Source organism: Tyto alba, unplaced genomic scaffold, assembly GCF_018691265.1.
Source record: "Tyto alba isolate M040663 unplaced genomic scaffold, T.alba_DEE_v4.0 Super-Scaffold_18, whole genome shotgun sequence".
Taxonomy (NCBI): domain Eukaryota; kingdom Metazoa; phylum Chordata; class Aves; order Strigiformes; family Tytonidae; genus Tyto; species Tyto alba.
Window position 1 is genome coordinate 12,805,270 of NW_024881280.1, and position 20,632 is coordinate 12,825,901.

General features: G+C 36.1%; 2 protein-coding genes across 2 annotated transcripts in view; both read right to left on the reverse strand.

Annotated features, from left to right (window-relative positions):
- TMEM229B (transmembrane protein 229B) overlaps window positions 1-20,632 on the reverse strand; it is a 323,642-nt gene that overhangs the window by 261,993 nt on the left and 41,017 nt on the right. The window lies entirely within an intron of this gene.
- The window catches only part of PALS1 (protein associated with LIN7 1, MAGUK family member), a 61,574-nt gene continuing 41,041 nt past the window's right edge, over window positions 100-20,632 (reverse strand). Inside the window, exons 4-14 of the mRNA XM_032984722.2 lie at window positions 16,404-16,481; window positions 15,524-15,670; window positions 14,828-14,989; window positions 11,567-11,644; window positions 10,469-10,652; window positions 9,306-9,377; window positions 8,772-8,843; window positions 7,883-8,050; window positions 6,933-7,135; window positions 5,426-5,536; window positions 100-3,240 (exon numbers count right to left, since the gene is read on the reverse strand). Coding sequence (XP_032840613.1) covers window positions 3,064-3,240; window positions 5,426-5,536; window positions 6,933-7,135; window positions 7,883-8,050; window positions 8,772-8,843; window positions 9,306-9,377; window positions 10,469-10,652; window positions 11,567-11,644; window positions 14,828-14,989; window positions 15,524-15,670; window positions 16,404-16,481 — 1,452 coding nt within the window. The 3' untranslated portion in view covers window positions 100-3,063. The remainder of the gene's footprint in view (window positions 3,241-5,425; window positions 5,537-6,932; window positions 7,136-7,882; window positions 8,051-8,771; window positions 8,844-9,305; window positions 9,378-10,468; window positions 10,653-11,566; window positions 11,645-14,827; window positions 14,990-15,523; window positions 15,671-16,403; window positions 16,482-20,632) is intronic.

Genomic DNA, 20,632 nt, shown 5'->3' on the forward strand with positions numbered 1-20,632 from the left:
GGAACAGAGGACATCCTCTGGGGCACCAATGGGTCACAGCATCTTTCACACATTCAGCAAAATGGCTGAAAGAAGACTCCCAAGATCCACTACAAGAAGTGAAATTGTACAGTGATTTATTTAAAATCTAGAAATATTTACATTTTTACATTAGTGTGCAGTTCATGATGTCTCAAAATACAGAGTGCAGATACATGTATAAAAGTATAATGTGGGGCTAACCACAGGTCTCAGTAAAGTTACCTTAATTATTTAAGGCATTAAACCCCCCATCTTATATTTTAAAAAGTCGTATAATTACATTCACAAATTAATATTATGCACTTCAGCTAACATTTATTTTTAATTACATCTGGACTGGTAAAAATGCAGATACCCTCATTTCAGTCTGATACAGCTCACTACAAGGCCTGCAATAAGGTTGAAGAGTTTCACCAGTGAAGTTTGCATAGTCTCTTTTACTCTCAAGGGAATTAACACACATCCTTCATTAAAGAAGGCAGGATAGTCTCTTACAGAAGGTAGTTCCAGGTCTGAGCTGGCAGCAGATGGGCAGCCAGGTACGTTTCTCAGCGCTGCTCAAGCTTTTCCTTCCAGTAGGAGACAAAGCTAACATTGGTTATAAACTACCACAGCACCTCTCCACATGGATGCCAGTGAGTACTGTGTGCCTTGGGAATTAAGAGAGTAGAGCTGAACTTCAAGCAACATTCTTTACATCTACATTCAGAAGCTTACTTGTATAAAAACAGCTTCTGTACACCATTTGAGAAAAACTGGGGAGACAAACATTAGTCAAATACATTAATGGCGTGATTTACTGTGACTGACACTACCTAGGAACACTGAATGCCTAAGGGGCTTCAGCAACCATCTTGATTGTGACTGCAGGAATTTGGACAGTACCTATGTAGCTGAGCTCAGTTACCATTAATGAACACATTTTACTGCTTCCCACCTTCTTGTCCAGCTATGAAACAGTCAATACCAAAAAGCCTAATACATCTACAATCATCTTTCTTAAAAAAAGGGTAGACTCAATACAGTATTTTGTCATCTATGAAACACTGACTATCCAATATACCTGAACATTGTAGTTGTCATAAACTATGAATTAAACTGAGAACGTGCCTGCAATGTGAGGCAAAAAGCCATTATTTTGAATTATCTAGCCCTTAGGCCAACAGCTAGTATATTGCTATTTCTAACACTGAATTGAACTAAAGATATTAAAAAGTTTCCAACCCCCTTTCTTTTCTTCCTGAAGGGTTGTTACTTATCCGCACTAATTGCTTAATTGGTTTTTAACCCTACATACTAATTAAACCAAATAATTTTGCTTTCTAACAAGACAGGAATGCATCCTAAACTTCCATTTTTCAATACAAAAATGTACTGAATGTTAGTTCGCTAACTAGGATAGTTACCCGACAATTTCTTTGTATCTGCTGTATACTTTGAGCTCTCTATTTAACTATGGGTGTGAATTTGTTCCATTAACATTTGAAGAAAGAATATATGCGAGAGAATGGAAAAAATCAACTACGTTTTCATCCTTCAACATTAGACAGGAGTGAACTACACACATTGATGTAACTCCAGTGTTTTACCTGTAGCAACAACGAAACACGATGGCTAAAATCAAGAGATATTCACAGTTAGGGTTCTTTGTGCTACCCAAAACCAAAACAGCCAGGATACTACTGTTTAGTTAGCTTCAGCGGCAGATGCACAGCCTTAGTAGTTAAACCTTCACAGCTCAGAATCATTTGAGGATGCAGAGGTGTTCTGATCTGCTTTGCAGAACACACGGATACAGCCAGATCTCGCCTTTTCTTCAGCTGTTTCAAGTTTTTTGTTTGTTTTAACCATTAAAAATATTCCCCTTTCTTGTGACTTCTCAGTCAGTTACCAGTGTTTTACACATATTTTCACTGCAGTACTGAGCAAATGCAGGACAGTGTTCGCTAGTGAATTACAATACTCATTTAGAATGCAGTAGCTACATTCAGCTATTTTAATTCCAGTTAGTTATTCATTAAACCAACAGCCACATGATGAACCGTTTGCAGAGATTAAAAAAACCACTATCTTCCAATGTTCAGCACATCAGTCTATTTTAGTCAATAGTTTGTTATAAAACATGAGAACTTAAGTTGACTTTTAAGCAGCATGTCTTATAACTATATTTTTCACAAAAATATAACCTCTGCCTTTCTAAATATCTCTACAGATCTGTGGAAAACAGCAGCTCCAATCACTCAATATGTTTTAAAGAAAATTCCATAAAAATATCACATCTAAAAGATCAATATAATATTCATCTTTAATTGGACCTAAAATTAATGTGCAGTCAAATCTGATTTAAAAAGTCTGACTAAAAAGACACAAGGATTGAAATATTTACATTATACACATTTTCCAATTACAGTGCTATTAGAAAGTGGAATGTTTGAGAATTAAAATATTAAGCCTCACAGAGCAGCTCCAGACCAGAGCGGCATCTTCATTCTGTGCATTTTTTTTTTTTTGAACAGGAGAGATTTCTCATTAATAACAACCTTTTTCATGTGTAGATTATTTCTCTGCCCAATGATTTGTAAAATTACGCTCCTGAACTACCATCATGTCCCACAAAGTCATTAAGTTAAGAGTTATAAATATTAATGTTATTTAACAATGTGACAGCATGGACTGTATATACACACACATATATACTTCAAATCTTGCACTTAATAAGGGTGATTCTAGGTAAAAAAAGGTGGATTTATGTATAAAAGTAGTTGCTAGAAAAAAAATCCATCTAAAGCTTTAGAATTTAGTACTGAAAAGGTCTTAATTTCTAGATCACTGAGAAAGAAAACTTGAACACTTTAGATCAGTTAAACCGGCTCACAAGCTGATTAGTGTACTTTTTCAGTAATACGCAGTTTCACTGGCAAAGGATGCAGCCACTGAGGTCTAGAGCTCACACGCGTTTACACTAGAATTGGGCAGACCTACACACGATCTCCTTGGGAAGATTACTAGACTGAAGTCCACTTGTGCCTTGGAACTGCTCTCTCATCGTAGCCAGGTAGAGGGCACCCACTGAGGTTCTGTGTCAAGTTTGTTTATTAACCGAAGTAACTCTTGATACGCCTTATCAAGATCAGAATTCACAATTGCTGTATCAAAGTAGTGGCCATTGTTCTGTTCCATCTCCCTTGTCTTCTCTATGATTTCTCTCAGCTCTTCTGGCTGCAATCAAACACAAAATCAGTGTATGTGTGTAAGCCTCTCCCCTCAACAACAGAGTAGGGAAAGGTAACAACTCGACTCAGAAGTCTTTTACCCAAGTTTTTATGGTATTGCTACCAGCTGTTGAAAAGTTCACAATCACCTTGAATCATGATACATATTTGAAAGCTGAAGGCACTCAAGACAATCCTTTCTGATTGGCAATAAGTGGCAAACAGTAAATAACTGTCCCAGGCTGAAGTAAACAAAGAAGGTCTAGTACTGTTCATTTTCTGACATACATCTTACTGAGGCTCTTAAATCATGTTTCTGAAAAATGAGTTAAGTCACTAAGCCCATGATCCTTCTGAAAAAGACTGGAGATGGGAAAGGTAGTGTGAGAGTAAGTTTGAATGGTGTAGAACAAGACAACATTCCTCTGAAGATGCAGCACCACGAACACCAAAGAGCCAAAGGCAACAGCTACCACTGGTGAAAATAATAAACAGCAGGGAGAACCACAGTGAGAGCTATACATTTAAGCTGATTGAATCACCAATGCATCAGATAAATGACATTGTTCAAAAATGGAAAACACTATTTGGAACCTGAAAGGAAACATGTCAAAAGCAAGAATACCGTGGATGTAGATAAATGATGCGAAGGGAAAAGTAGGAATTGCTTGTCTTACTTCCGAATTTTTCACACTTGGATTCTAAATATGTCCTAAAAAGTGTTCTAAAAGTGTTTGTTTTTCTCTTTTGCAGCTTATTTTTGTATTATATAAAGGAATATCCAGGTATAATTTTTGAAATAACTTTCTAAGGAGGGTATTTTCAAAAGGGACTTCAGGTCTTCAATATTCTTTTTCTAAGTGTTATATTCACTTAAGAAAATCAAAGCCATATACAGGCACACATGCAAGAAATACCCTTTATCAGTGGAAGGGGTTTAACACAGTAGTGTTTACCCAAATGAAATAAATACAGCTCCAATACAATTAATCAGAAAGAAAACAGTATTAACAGTGTATTGATTTTTATTTTGTTGTATTGACTGCTGCAATAAAAAAACCCAGGACATATGTAACAAAATATTTCTATAAAATAAAGTTTCATTCATTGCATAACCATGAAGGAGGAAACATGGCCATTTAAAAACTATGATTATAGTCTTTAGACTATGATTATACTCAGGGGGAAATAAATTAAAAAAAAAAAAAAAGAAAAAAGAAAAATACCTGTTTTAAGTCCTGGACTTTAACAGACTTTAGATCTTGCATCCAGGCAATATGTCATCCTTGCATCAAACAAGGAGAGCAAAACAACACAGCTGTAGAACACAGTGAGTTATGGTTCCTGATCAACAGCCATATCAGGAGCCCTTCTGAGTTATACTGCGAAGACTGTTCTTCCTCAGTATGAACTGCATTATGTTCAATTAGTACTTTGAAGATATTAGGGTGGCAAAGTACTGCCACTAACCACTGTAGGGTAGCTTTCAGTTAAAAAGCTAAATATGAACATACTTCAATATCCTAGCAGTATGTATTTCGCATCTCATAAGGCCATAAGGACCTTTTCTGAGCTTTCAGATATCCTGGTTTAATTGATGGTTTTCAATTCCATTCTGTACAACTACTCATTAACTAAATGATCTGAACTGGGTAAGCTGAGATCTTGACATGACTGTGGTTGAAACATGAAAAGTGATCCTATAGGATCGAGCATTAAAATAACTTTATCTGAAGAGTTTCAGAGTATATCTTCAAGTAAATGCTTTTCCAAGGGCAGACAAGTTCTCAAAAGCAAAAAAAAAAAAATATTCTTTTGCTCCTTAGAATTACTCTCAGGTTCACTTGAAGACAAAGCTGGGTTTTCCACAGTTTTGAAATAAAGGGTCACATTTTTGTACCCCAATGCAGGGACCTCAACTGAGACATTGTGCCTCAGAATTACTGAATTAGCAGTGGATTCCCTTGCCTCATACCCCTCTCATTCCATGAGGCAAAAGCCTCCTGAGCCCTTCCCTTAGTATGGTCTGCCTACTAACCTGGAGCACACAGATCTCAACAATACTGCTTCCCATATATTCTCAGTACCATTATCATCTCCCAAATCCAAAGAAAGAGTATATGAATTTGTTTACCAAAAGCACTCGTAAGTAAAAAGCAGCATGGTTTCAGAAGAAGTGTTAGATATGTTACCTTTGGGTTTTTCCCTTCTTTGGCCAACAAAGCACGTAATCTCTCTTGTGAAGGTGGTGCAACAAATATAATATATGGCTTCAAGTCAGAATTGCGTAGCGTCTTCAGTGACTGCAGAAACAGGGTTTATTAAATATTTAACAGTTCCACCCATGAAAAGGGCATTTAACGATGCATTATTCACATGCTATAACTGATAATATGCTCTTCAAACACAATGACAATTGTACAAATATATTAACAGCAGTATAATGACTCGTAACAGCATTAGCACCACCACTCAGAGCTCAGTCACCATTTCCTACAAAATTGATATTCCAACGTTTTTCAGCTTAATGGAACCCAAACATTTACTTTTGTTCAAGAATATTCTTCATAACTAAACTGAAGGAACGTATCTTTTGGTATCCAACAGCAAAAAAAAAAAAAAAGTCATCTCATTGAAGCAAGTTTCTTTACAATGCTAAGAAATAGTACCGGTTTGAACAGAGAAAAGAGTCTTTAAATACAACAGTTTACTTTAAATATTACAGTTTAACCTTTTCTGTTTTGAAGATTAAAATACAGGGTATTGGACACACTACTACCGTATGCTTAACGTATTCTTATTTTGTCAGGTTATATTTATAATAAGAGACAAGAAATACAAAGAACTAAACTGCAGTTTGTTTTTTCCAAAAGGTTCCTTCTATGTGTCTTGGGACAAATGCCTTGGCTCCCAAATAGATCGGTGTAACCACAGAAATAGATCAATTTTCAAAGTGTTATGAATTTTCATCTCATTACATGCTTTGTAATACCCATGAGCTATTCTAGTGAAGTATTCTACGGTTCTAACTGGTGATGGCTAATTATAGCTTCAATACTACCAGATTTTACTGATGTGTCCAAGTTTTAGGGCTTCTTTTGCAGCATCTACAACAGCAGTAGACCTTATAAGTATCATACATATCAGAAAAGAAGGTTGTGTTCCAGGATGCTGCCTCTTTCCATGTTTGACTACATTTCCAAGTTGAGGTCTATATGCATAGTTTGTCTCTTCTTTCTCCATAATCAAAAGGTCATAGCTAAGGAGCTTTTCAATATTGTTGATGTGATGTACCTTAATCCTGTCTGTTATGGTACTGCATAAACATTCCCCAACTGCGGTTTCCAAGTATAATCACAACTTCCTCTCCATCTTCAAAAACCTTAGAGTTCACAAAACACAAACCTTATTTTAATTAATTTTTCAATTCAGATAGCGAAAGCTGGTGAGAACTACCTGGAAACCAAGATCCCTATTACCTTTAGCACAGATAAAGATGAACACATATTTTCAAAGAAGGAACAATAAAAGTTGTATTCATAACACACTAGAGTCGACTGAACACCACTGAAAAAATTTGAAATAAACATTAAAATGGACCTTGAAAACACACTCATTCTATATAAACCAAATACAGCTCTTCAGAGTTTCACAGTAGCTTCTACAACTAAAGCACGACAGGCAACAGCTTTGCCATACCTGGGTATGAAGATTTAAAAGGCATATCTTGCCAGAGTTGATTACTTGCCGCACGGAGTCTATGCTAGTACCATAGAGGTTCTTCTCAAACTCTCCATATTCAATGAACTTCCCTGCAGCTATGTCACTTTCAAATGCCTGTCGGGAAATAAAATGGTAATCCCTGCCAGCTACTTCAGTCTCTCGCCTGGTCCGAGTAGTATCTACAAACAAGAGCAACAAATAAGAAATCAGCAGTGATGCACCTGTAGAACTGAAGAGGAGAAGTAAGTATTCCTCTTAGAACACATATTGCTAACCAAGCAAACAAAGGCATAAAAAAATATCCAAGAAATCCAAGTATTTTATTTTCTACAATAAATACCCCTGGACAGATGAAGTTGCCAAAGGCTGAACCTACATTTAGAGGTCTTGTTTACATTATGTAGAGAAAAAAAATAGTCAACTAAGAAAGCAATAGTTTCATCTGTGCCGCTGCATTCTGAATGTGGAAACAGGTATTAAGTTTTTTATAACAAATTATATTGCTAAGCTGTTTGTAAACCTAATTTAGAGTACATTATACATTAAAAATATAAAATTCCCTGAAATGTAAGTGGTTTGGGAAAGCCACCTGAATTAAAATTTATGCAGAATACGTATGTTAAAAATTCTTTGACTGCTGTACCAGTTTCTTTTTTAAACTTCTGTAACTCACTCCAATTTTATTCATACTGAAATATATGCATGTCTTATCATGCCTCTGTAACACTGTGTTGGGACACTAGATTTGCATTGACTTACCAAAGCTACCTTTTGCCACACAAGATGTAACTTTATTTGTCCTTTATCCAAGAGCTGCCTATATCCTGCTCAAAATCCCCAAACTCCTAATTACTATTTTCAACACAAGAGGATTTGTCTGCAGACAATGTTTAGAATAAGCAATTGTATCTGCCTGTCAAGCTTACGGGGAACTGCAGAGGCAAAACGATCCACTTCGTTATTCATAAGTCTCTGCCGCAATTCATTCTGGCCACAGTTCTGTGGACCGATCAGAACAATAGGCCGTTTCCTATTTGCTGGTTGATGATACAGTGACATTTCCTCGTAGGTCAAAATTTCCTCATTGTCATAATCTTGGGAGAGAAACAATAAAACAGTCACAACATACAGTACCGCTAGCAGCATGTATTGCTTGCCACGCAGTATCAAGTTTCAGGTAGGTCCCGACCCTCTGCCCAGCATCTAACTGTGGGTCACCAAAGCAACAGAACCCCAACGATCATCACTTGCCCAGTAAGATGAGGCTTTTTTTGCCCCCTTCTGGAAAGAGAAAACGTGTTTCCACTTTCTACTGATATAAGCAGTAGCATAAACTCAGGAAACAACTTTTTTTGCCAAGGAACAAGTTTCTAGTACAAGAATAACACTTTATATATATCCAACAACAACAAAAATCATCCGAATCTCAAAGTATTTTTGTAAGAATATAGTATAAATAGCCTAAAAACTCTCTGTGGAGAAAGTTTCCATTTACTAAACTTAATTATGCAGAGTGAGAAAATATTACAAAACCATTGTAAAATTATGAGTGCTTCCATGCCTAAAATGCTAAGTTTTTTACCGTTATCACCTGGTCTTTATTAAAGACACTAAGTGACCCTACAAATCCTGCCGCCTCTTTTATATCTTTCACTAAATGCTATTACAAACCATAGTACTGCTCCCACATAGAACACCATCAGGCAGTATTTCTAGCATCATATCCTGAATTTCAGCATTCTATTTACAAGGCTATTTGTAGAATCTCTTATAGTTGCTTATAAATGGACAGACTGTGCAAAAGATGTTGCTTACCATCATTTTTATTTGCATTGTATAAAACCTTTTTCCGTTTCTTTTTGTTTTTCTTCGCGCACCAGAGTTTTCCTAACCAAAATAAAAATCATCACAATCAAATACCCACACAGTAAAAAGCTTCCTATCCCACCATCTGGATCTTTAAATAGGAGAATTTATTCTGCAATTTTGAAAAAGCATAATATTCTTCAGTTTGTTACAACAATTTGGTGTATTAAGCAAATATTGCATGCCAAGGACTTAAACTGAGTCACTGCAGATAAAATTCTTTAAGAAAAAAGGGGCTTTCCAAATTCCCCTATATCATCCTAATTACATTGCACATAGTTACGAATAAAGTGTGATTTATGCAACAAAGTGCTAAATTCAGACCTGTATTTACACGAAGAATTAATTTCAAAGAATCATCCCACTTGTATTATAAGAAATGGGGGATTTCCTACAGCTCCACAATGACAAGGTTCCAGATATTACTAACTAGCACCTCTATAAGAGTTAGATTTTTCTTTCCCTGGAAAGCATATATCCAACCTGATTTTTCTGGCTCCTTGTCTTCTTCTATGGTTTGCTTCATTGCTTCTCTTTGTTGCTGAAAACTTTTTCCTTAATACATTTAAAAAAAAAAAGGCACAAAAGCAGTTAACATTCAGAAACCATTTCCATACTTTTATTTGTAATGATTTACTTATTTTACTTTTTTTCTAAGCTTTTACATCTCTGAAAATTCTAGTAGAATATAACATCTGAGAGAAATTTAAAAAGAGAAATTAAAATTTAAGAAGAGAAACTAAAATTGCCGTGAAGCTTGTTTATTACTTTGAAAATATGTTAATCAAGAAAGACTTGCAGATCATTTGTACTATTCTGGACAGTTTTGCCTGGTAAATTTAAACTACTGGAAAGACTACATTTCCCCACTATGATGATATGGTTTTCTAATTATTTTTGTATGTTAAATGTGTTCTATTTATACTAAATCTTTTGAACTTCAGCCTGAAACAGATTAGCCTACATTTAAATCGGTGTTCCTCTCAATTTATTCAAATGTCATAAAGTAATGGTGTGATATTCTATGAAGTTTGAAATCTTCTGTTCATTGTGTTTAACAGATCAGCAGATCTTTAAAGGACTGCAGTGCAGTACATATTTCTATGTAAAAATTATATATTGACTTCAATGTCTGCAAACCCTATTACTCAAAGGCCCCCAACGGTTAGAAAGGAAGCATGACTACTACAAGTAACTGAAGCTCCGTGCCAAGTGAAAACATGCAGAAAAGTTACTGTGAAAAAGATAAATTTGTCAAATAGACTGCTTGACACAGTAAGAAATGTAACTGCTGCTTTCCACTCCAGAGAGCAGGCAGGCTGTTCTGTGGCCAGCAGAGGGAACTCTGAATCCGGAGAGTCCGCAAGGTGGAGGAGTGAAGGAAGAGGAGAGTAGCTCTGGAAAGGCAAACTGCAGTGGAAGCAGCAGATTTACCCTGCATTTAACATCTGTGCATGGAGATGCCTCTAAAAGGTCAACCTTGCAAGTAAGTGAATTACATAATGAACAGTGAGCTTTGTTGCAAAAGGTTCAAAGTCACAGATACTTAAAGGTAATTGATATTTAAGGGTATGTGAGTCTTTGAAAGCCAGAATATTGTTCCTGTGGCTATGGTAACAACTGGCTTTTTCTAGAGCTTGATTTACCAGGGATAAGGCCTGCCAATGGCTGATTATCTTCATCTCCATCTCTGTAAGCCTGCCACCAGTTTGGATCTTCTTGGCTGATCACATGGAGGATATCTCCTTTTTGAAAAGATAGGCCTAACTCTCGGCAGGGGACGTAAGGGTCATCAGAGGGATCATAGTCAAAATGCGCTTTCACATGTATCTGTGGGAGATCAAATGTAAAAACAAAAGAAAAAAACCCTGTGACTTCTGAAGAATTACACCCCATCTTTATGTGACTGCAGTGGAGCTCCAATATATAAAAACTCCAAGATTCTATGAAATTGAAACTTTATTTGGGGCATATAGGAGATACTGGAATAGAATCATTACTGAGGTATACCAATGGAAGAGACAGTTGTGCTAGGTTGGAGATGAAGGCCTGAATTTAACTCTTGTTAATTCTAAAGTCTGTGCAATTTCCTCACCATTTTAGGAGGCAAAAACCCCACAGGTACTGATTTAAGTCCTTTGCATTCAAAAAGTATCAGAGATATTCTGATTTGTTTAAAATATCTAATAAATACACAGATTGAAACCCATTTGCTGGGATTTGGGTGAAGTTTCATTTATAAAATATTTTACTTTGTCACCAACCATTAACTTTTTTGTTTGGCTGTGATATAAATCGATGCATTCTTTCTTTAAACTGTGAAATCTGCTTCAAGAAATGTTATCTAAAAAGATAATGAACGAAGTTTCCCGTATACAAACTTATCCTTTTCAAAAGCGTATTTGCAAGTTCCATCAATCCAATTTTTATAAAATTATATATATACATGAAAAGAGAAATAAGGAATTTCAAAATAGAATTTCAGAAGCACAAGCAGTTTGACTTTTATAATTTCTTATTATTCTAGAAACTGAGTTAAAATCATACTAAGAGTTTCAGCTTAACACTATCAATATTTTGAACAGTTAATTCACGTGTTTTTCCGGTAACAATTAAACTAATTTAAGCAATTAAGTTTTGGTTTTGTTCCACAATGTAAATGACCTACAGCAGAACTTTCTACCCATTACTGCTAAAACAAGGTATGTATCACCAAGCTCAAGTACTTATGTAGAGTTACTTACAACTGTCTCCTTCACAGGAGGTGGCTTGCTCTGCTGACTGGGAATCAATACAAAGGTCAGAGTACCATGCATGTCAGCCTGAGACAAAAAATAAATTCTTCATATACAGTATTGAAATATGGCTTAATGTTAAGAATTTTAATAATGTATTTTAGAAAACGCTTCAAAAATTCCCATAAAAGGCAGTTCCTAACAGCACAACACCTACCCCTTAACTGGTATAAAAGATAAAGTACAGATACAGATGCAGTGATTCAGTGACGGACTATGAAGCCAAATGTTGATGTTCAGATTTTAAAAGCCTAGCATTCTTGATTATACACAAGCTATTTCTAGTTGAAATGGAAGAGCTGCAATTCTGTTAAGCAGTGACTTAAGAAAAATAGAGAATAGTATTCTCTTGTTCTGTTCAAAACTACCAACAAGTGGATCTGCGTTAGGAAGAAAAAAAAAATATAAAATATTACTATTTTTCTAAAATCTCTTAAGTGGACCAGTGTTTTCAAATCTGAACATTTCTGCTATGATTTTATGCTGCTAACATTACCAAAGTATAAAAAACACTGTTTAAAAATTCAACAAATTAAAACCCTGCATCTGTAAAGTACTTAATACCAATATTGCAATCACCCCTACTAAGAAAGTAGAACACAAAAAATGTCATGGCTTTGAAGAATTCTTACTTGTTTGCACAATTCTGTATTAAGAGTGTGTTTGCACACAAAGAATATCTAAATAAAATGCAAGTGCCAACCTGTGACAAGGTCTACACGTATCTCACTTTCTATACATCATTCCATGAAACACAACCCAACAATTTTTGCTGTATAACACCAGAGCAAATGCATGTATTTCAAAAAATTCAGACATAAAGCTTAAATAAAGTAAACATAACTGAGCATAACATGATTAGGCTGCAGGAAAAGAAAACCCATAATTTTCAGTCAGCACGCATAGTTCCACGAGGAACGCATATAATTTCACAGTGATTGTGTGAATAGTCTTGTCTAAAGTCATGCGCAGTTTATTAACATGTGGGTACCAAGTGGTGAGGCAAAATTAGGAAGGAAAGTAATTTCCATCTCCTGTGCTTGTTTAAAGTATTTTTAGGAGACTGAAGAGTTTTAAGACTTCACTTCCACATTACAAAATACAAAAGACAACAAATAAGGAATTAAAAAGATTATTTTAAATTACTGATTTAAAAAACGTATTTGAAAAAACACTTTTTAAAAAAGATTTTCAGTAAATAATTTGCTCTTGGCTTAATGTATTGTGTTTTTAAATCTTTTATTCTGTAACTCTAGGTTGCAGGAGCTGCTCAAGAGCAGAACAGGCTCTCTGCAGAGATCTAATCTGCCAGAGTTGAATTATCTGTTGAGCATCTACAAAACATTTTTCAGAAGCACAGGACTTAAGCAAATATAGCTTAAAAAAAAAAAACAAAAACAAAAAAAAAAAAAAAAACAAAACAAAAAACCCAAAACACACAAACAGGTGGCAATGGAGACAATTACAGAGCATGAAGTATCTCCAGTATCTCTGATCCAAAAAACACAGAGACTCAAGGCTTTTCAAATAACTATAAGAATCTTTTTAAAGGGCTTAAAAAAACCCGTAAAGACCCACACATTTCTGCCTTTACTTCCCTTCACTTAACCTTGTTCCATTGATTAGCTCCAAAATTTTAACAGCAAATTTCAGAGAAAAAAAAAAAAAAAAAATCAAACTGAAGGTAGAAATTGTCCATTAAAAACTACAGTATTATTATATCATGAGACAACTTCATCTGTGGATATTGCTGCCTATTTCTCCTATTATAATGCAACCTACAGCACAACCCAGGTCTTCATCCTGATTCTGATTTGTCTATAGACCATAGACTACCAAGTAATTTGAAGACTTACTGAATATACTTCTCTTCCCCCCCTGCCCCAAAGACTATTAAATAAGTTCTAGTGGATATTTGTGATGTTTTGTATCAAAGTTATAAATTAGCTTTTTTTTAAAAAATTGTCTTTTCCATCTGTTTCACTCTGACAGCATGGTCTTGCCTGGTGCAATCAGACCAAAGATTCATAGCCAGGTTCCAGGTGTCCCATCTTGGACACTGATCAACAGCAGGTACCAGGGAGAAGAGAGCAATATTGGGCAGCAGAAAAGTACTGGTAATTCCCAGCTTTTGACATTCTACCTCACAGGGCCATTGAGATTAACTCTGCATTTCCTAGTTGCTGATGGATTTCTTGCCTGTTGTTTTGACTAGCTGCTTTTGAACTAATGTGTAATTTTGTCATGAATGGTAAAAGTGTAATAAACAGAAGAACATCTATACTGGTAAACTGCTAAACAAAAAGGTTTTTTTCAGGAGTGAGAGTAAGAAGTCTAGTCATACAAAGGTCCTGTGTGATACAATTTGTGGTGGGTTAAGTCTGGCCAGCAACTAAGCACCTACCAGCTCCTCACTCCCCTTCCTCAGCAGGATGGGGGGGGAGAACTGGAAGACCAAAAGCAAGAAAAACTCATGGGTTGAGGTAAAGACAGTTTAATAAGTGGGGCTGAAGAAACCCAACCTAACAAGTGATGCAGAGGCACTCACCACCCAGTTTTCATTGCTCAGCATGATGTTATATGGCAGGATATATCACTGGTCAACCCAGTCCAGCTGTCCCAGCTGTGTCCCCTCCCAACCTCTTCCTCACCCCCAGCCTACTTGCAGGTGGAAGAGAGAGTGAAAAACATGAGAAGACCTTGTCACTGTGCAAGCACTGCTCAGCAATAGCTAAAACATTGGTGTGTTATCAACACTGTTTCAATCTAAAACCAGGCTAAAACACAGCATCATATAAGCTACTATGAAGAAAATTACCTCCACCCCAGCCAGACACTACCACAACCGCACAGCCACACATCTATTCATTGTGGACTCAGAGACAAAGGTAAAAAATCACGGCTTTCCAGAGATAAAGTTTTTCTTAGAAATAATTAAAAGCAAGTCTCAAGATGATAGTTTGGTTCTTACACATTTGTAGGCTTCACTTTTGCAGATAACTGCCATGTTACTCATTAATATCATACTATTCATCAGAAAGAAAACTTGAAATAGCCCTCCACATATAAACACTAGCTATTGTAACAAAAACACATTTAAACTAATGCTAAATATGAGTACAAATGACAAGGAGAGTCAACAGGCTTCAGTCTTATGAAATGAGTATTTTTTTTTTTTTTGCAGGGAAAAAAAAGAAGTATCCATCTCACCAACAAGTCAAAAACTTCATTAACATCTTTTCCACGAATCTCAATGCCATTAATCTCCAGGACTTCGTCCCCTTCATGTAACAGCCCACTCTTCTCTGCGGCACCTCCTTTCACTATTCGACTAATAATAACAGAATCCATTTCATTGCGAACAGTAGCACCCTGTGTAGTAGCAAAACATTCTGAATTTATTATACAAATGAAACTCAAAAGCATCTTTTGTATATATACCAAACCAGTGGAGTAACTACATTGAAAGAGAATGCAAGTAACAGCTCGGATGCATATACCTAATGCTTCAGTTTAAAAAAACACCACTCAATTTCTTCAAGCTGCACTAAAGATTGAATAATTTAATTGCTCCACACTATAAGATTAATAAAAAAAAAACCACCCCGAAAAAACATGGTTGGCACAGGGCTATAAGCTCCCCTGCACCAAAGCTTGGGATAGTGACTTCTGTCAAGAAGTCCTGCCCAAACCCAAGCTGACAGAGGTTGTACAGATTTTAAATGGTAGTATGGCTACTGCTATATGAAGATATGCACAAGTTTACTGCCTATGACTATTTCTCATTTTGGAGGCAGAGTGTTTACATCACCTCCACATTCAAACTCCAAAACTTTCATAGCAATCTGCAAAGGTCAAAAAGAGCTTACCTCTTTTACATATAACTGAGGGAGTACCAGTACTTACCAATGGAATGTCCCGAGCTTTCTCAATGCGAACTATTTTAACTGTCTCCCCTCCGTACACACCAACATTCTCATAAATTTTTTCATCTGCCACAGGCTCTGGTTGCATTTCTTGTTCTGCAACCTTATCATGAGCCAGTAGAAGTGCCTGGTATTAAACAAAATCAGCTCAGTTACAAAAATTTCACACTTTATATGTATACAAGATAGTAGAGTTGAATGAAATTCTGCCATTTGAATAGTCTTTGCAGATTACAGAATATTCCAAACTGACTCAAGCAATAATAAAAATAATTTATCAGTTACGTAACGCCTACTGCTTTTCAGGACTTTCCTTTCAGATTGGAAAGGGAATAAAAAAAGCAGTTTTTAAACACACAACTGTGACCACACTTGCAGCTTCTCCTTCCTAAACAAACAGACATTGGTTTATTATTGTATGTGACTGAGGATACAGACATAAGAAGTTACTGCAGTGAAAACTACTCATGGATTTACACTACCACCACAGGACAAAATTCCCTTTATGCATCCAATATAAGCATGAAACAGCTGTCAAAGAAAAAAACATAGGTAAGGAAAGCACCTCATGTGCTGCCCCTACCCTACTGATATAGTGCTACATTGTTTATGTGCAAATTACCCTGTAATAGCTGTAGAATGTAGCAATGGCTGAATAGAATCATACACTATACTTGATGAGAAGTTTCCATTAGTTGCTAGAAATTGGAAACTCCTCATTTTACAAAAATATTAAGAGATCTTCAGAGTTGAAGACTAAAATACATCCTTGCCCAGTCAGCCCAAGATATTTGCAAAAAAATAAGTTATACTAAAAACAGCATCAAGAAATACATCCATTAGACGTTTCATTGTTTTACCTGCACATGAGGGGCATTCAGCAAAGCATTAAGCTCCTGCCCATCCTTATGGTGACTGGGTTTCAAAACACTCTGTACCTAAAAAAAAAAATCAAGTAGTAAAACTCTTAATTTACCCTGTGATTTATCCATCATCCCTCCCCTACTCAAGCACAAACTCCTAGTTGCAGTTACTTTTTTTACTGAAAGTATATCCATGTAGTTGTTACACTGGCTGATTGAACTTCATGTGGCACACATTAGGAAAACATGCAATGAGACCACAGGAGTCACAGCAGAATTTGTCTCAGTAATTATTTACCAAATCTAAGCTGGTATCCAGTGCATCACACAGATCTGTCAATACCAGAGACTGGCAATGAGCTCAGCTATCACAAAGATGCATACACAAAAAATAAACTCTAGAAAGGAACACAACAGTGAAATCAGTCACAATGTAGTTTATTATGTAAATATGCTGAGTCTTTTAAAATGGACTAATTTCTCATTAACATGACTAGCCTCCCTTTTCCTTAAAAGGTAAGGTTTATTTTTTTACCCAAACGATTTCCACTAACAACAAGACCAAAGATTCCAAGACACATTTTCCAGTGCACCCTGGAGCTCCTGTCTCAGAAAGCGTGAGAGTCAAAACTTCGAAAGGTCCCAGAAAACCAGACGACTTTGGCTGGTTCAAAAATAATCCACGTGAACACAAGGACAGTTTTTGCTCAAGCAGCCTCAGTTGTCAAAAAAGGTTTGCCTTCTCATACAGTTGCCAAGCATGCCTTGCCATCATCTCTTGAAAATACTGGAATGCTTATAGAGAAAGCCAGGAGCAGGTAAGTCCCTCTTACCTAAAGGTGAGGCTGAAGAAGATACTTTCCATAGCCATTATCCATAACCATTATCCTCCGGCCTAATCTGACTAAAGGCACACAAGTCCAAAAGCACAAATGAATCCAGAGAAATCAAGAGTAGGTTATACATATATCAGAGCAGCACCTTTCAGTGGGATAGAAAACATTTTTTTTCAAGAGCTTTTTACTCTTAAGGATAAGGTGATAGGACATCGGAGAATCAAGCAACCACAAGTTCCAAAGTGAAAATCATTAAGCTTTTTGTGTGATCTAAAGGTCTGAAGAGCCTCTATCCTAGGAACAATTATCTACAGACATGCTAACAACTCTCTTGGATCTACCAGATGACAGTACTGAAAACAATAAAGACCATTTTAAATTCCAGCAGAAGCCACTAAATGAAGTGTTCCCATGGAGCAAGATCCTTACATTGCCAACCAAACACTGACACATGGAACAAGTTCCTGTGCTTTGCAACAAACCCAGTACAACCTCCAAAAGCCCTCCTCCTGACATCCCTAGAACATGCCTCATGATGAACAAACCTAGTACACCTTAAGAGTCAAACAAGAATCTTGATTTAAATATTTTAAACTGATTTATTTAAAACTGTAAAGAACAGAAAGAAGTCATCTTCATAGAGGCCTGACTTCAGTCATACCTCTGAATTGGCCTGGAAGCTACTATTCCCGGCTTAGCCTGAATTTTGGGATGCCATATAGCAAAGCACCACAAAGGATATATTTCACTAACAAATATTCCTGTGTTGAAAGCAGAGATTCTTCTATACAAAAGACTTCCTCATAAAGGTTTACGGTCTTTAACTTCCAAGGGACTTTCAGTTTCTTTCTTGAAGAAGGTACAAGAAGCTTTAAAACCTTATTTTATCCAATCTTAATGGATAACCTACTAAGATATACTTAGAAATCAATTTAGAAGCCCTGCAAGCAAGACAAACTTTTGAATGCAAAGTTTGAGGTTGGGCATTTGACAGGGGAAAATAAAGCAACTGGGCCCAGCCAGTCATTCTGTGTGCTGTAAATATCCTTTATTGAATTTCTGCTTTGAGTAATTTGGTTATTCAAAACTGTAATAGCTTCCCCCCTCACCTCTGGAAAGAAAGATACATTTATTATTTATTTAATGAAGCACTAGGAAAACTTCAGGCTGTTATATAAACTAAATATGTGGCAATAATAGTGTTTTCTTAACTCTTCAGGCTAGTTTTTGTTGTTAATTACATTGACTTTAGTACAAGCAGCCCCTGAAAAACTATCAATTTGATTTCATTATACACACACCACAATTTGGAGGTATGCACTTGTGGAGGCATATGCTGGAGTGATATTAAACATTCAGAATTTAACCACACCTGCAGAATTCTGTTGTTGTTTACTCTCAGGTGAGCAGGACTGTCAGAGGGAAAACACACACATTCTAGTGCACTTATACCAGAAGTTACAAGCTTCTAGTGCATCCTCTCAAAAGTACTGATCTAGTCAATTGTCTGTACTTTCTGAACAGTAGCAAGTCTGAAACCTCTAAAAACACAGCCTATATAAGGTGAGCATATTAAGTATATTTAATAGCAAGAACATCTTTAAGGTATTTGATATATGCTGTTAGAGGCCCAAAATAACAAACTGTATTAAATGTTGCATCAAATATTCTCACAATGGCAAGATTCACACCATGTTTCCATAATCATTGCTCCCATCTTAGTCAAGTTTAAAGGGCTTTAAAACCCATATAATTACACTTGATGTTTACTGGTTATTTTTTTTTTAAGACTTCAAGTATACCACATTACATGAAGGTTAGCCTTCTAAAATAAGCTCAAGTGCTTCATTCCACCTTTTTAATTCAATTAAATTTTCTTTTTTAAAAAAGGCAAAAATCTTGAGTTGTTGGTGCCTGGTTATCAGAATCAGTGGGAAAAGTTAAATTCAGTAGCACATTTGTACAGTTAAGATTTTCCTAAAGAGGACTAGAAAATAAAACTATATCATTACACACTTCCAAAAATATAGTTTAATTATTTTAATATTAATTTTTACTTTTTTTTAAAGCGATGTTTCATGTTGCAATATGAAATTATGTTTCAAACTGTCTTTTCCTGTTAGAGCTACAGAGGCATGAGCTCTAGAACAGGTTCTCTTCCATACCACAAAGCCTCAAACAAAACACGCCTGTAGCTTTAAATTAGGATATGCACTCCAAAACAGTTTGAGTTATACACTGTCACTGATGACCTGTGCACTAAAATATGCACATTAGCATTACCTACCATTTAAAATTAATGCTATGCATGTATCTGCTATTTTTCTTTCTTGTGATGTGGTGTGTCTCTTATCATCATGATGTTATCAGTATCTTAAATCCAGGCTTTGCAAGTGTCTTTTCAAAAACACCCTGAAGTAAGTAAACTGATTTGCTTTCTGGGGGAGCTTCCTGTGCCTATGTTTAGAGATGGAAAAAGCAAAAGACACAACCAAAATGTCACAGTACAAGAAAAGACCTGGGCATGCCAGATAGACACTTTGTCAGGGCAAAAAAAGCAAACAAATCCAAACCCAACTTTTCCTAAAGCAGAAATAATTTCCTCCCATGCTGCTATCATAACAAATACAGAAGCTTTTCCAAAAGGAAAAAAGGATCGGAAAAACGAGCATAAGATCTTCTATTCAGGCAAAACTAGGAAGTACAGAATTATGTAAACTGAGGCCTCAAGGTGTTCCTCTTGAGACACTTCTGTCAAACACAGATATATTTGCCCTGAATTTCTGGCTTGATCATTTCAGGATGCTATTTAACATATTGCAAAATACAAGTCATTAAATACACTAGAAGCTGAATCACTGAGAAACTAGATTCCATCTTAAAATGAGAACAGACATACGCAATATATTGGCTTTTCAGGAATTTCAAGGCTTGACAAGACAGGGATGGGAGGTAATGAATCAAAACAGGTGCAATATGTTTGCCTTTTACGCAATAGTCTGCTGGGTGATGGCAAAATTCCATTGGCTTAGAAATTTTAAATGAAAGAAATATTTTCTTTATGCTTAACCTTCCCCATGGATTGCTAAGAGACAAAAAACTGGCTTTGCACCACCTTCTGATTTTAGGATTTACCAAAACACATGAAAAGAGACGAATGTGTCGGAAAGGTGAGGGGTAGGAAGATGGGAAGGAATATGAAAGTTTGAAAACAGACCTAGAGCTTTTCTAGGCATATTTTCTTCTTGGAAACTTCTATTACACAGCAAATCAATGGACACCATAACCACGAAGGGGGAGGAAAACATCTTTTTTAGAGATAAATCTGTAACATCCTATAATATAAGTGAAGATGCAAAAACTCTGGCTTGTATCTGAATGAAATCCCAA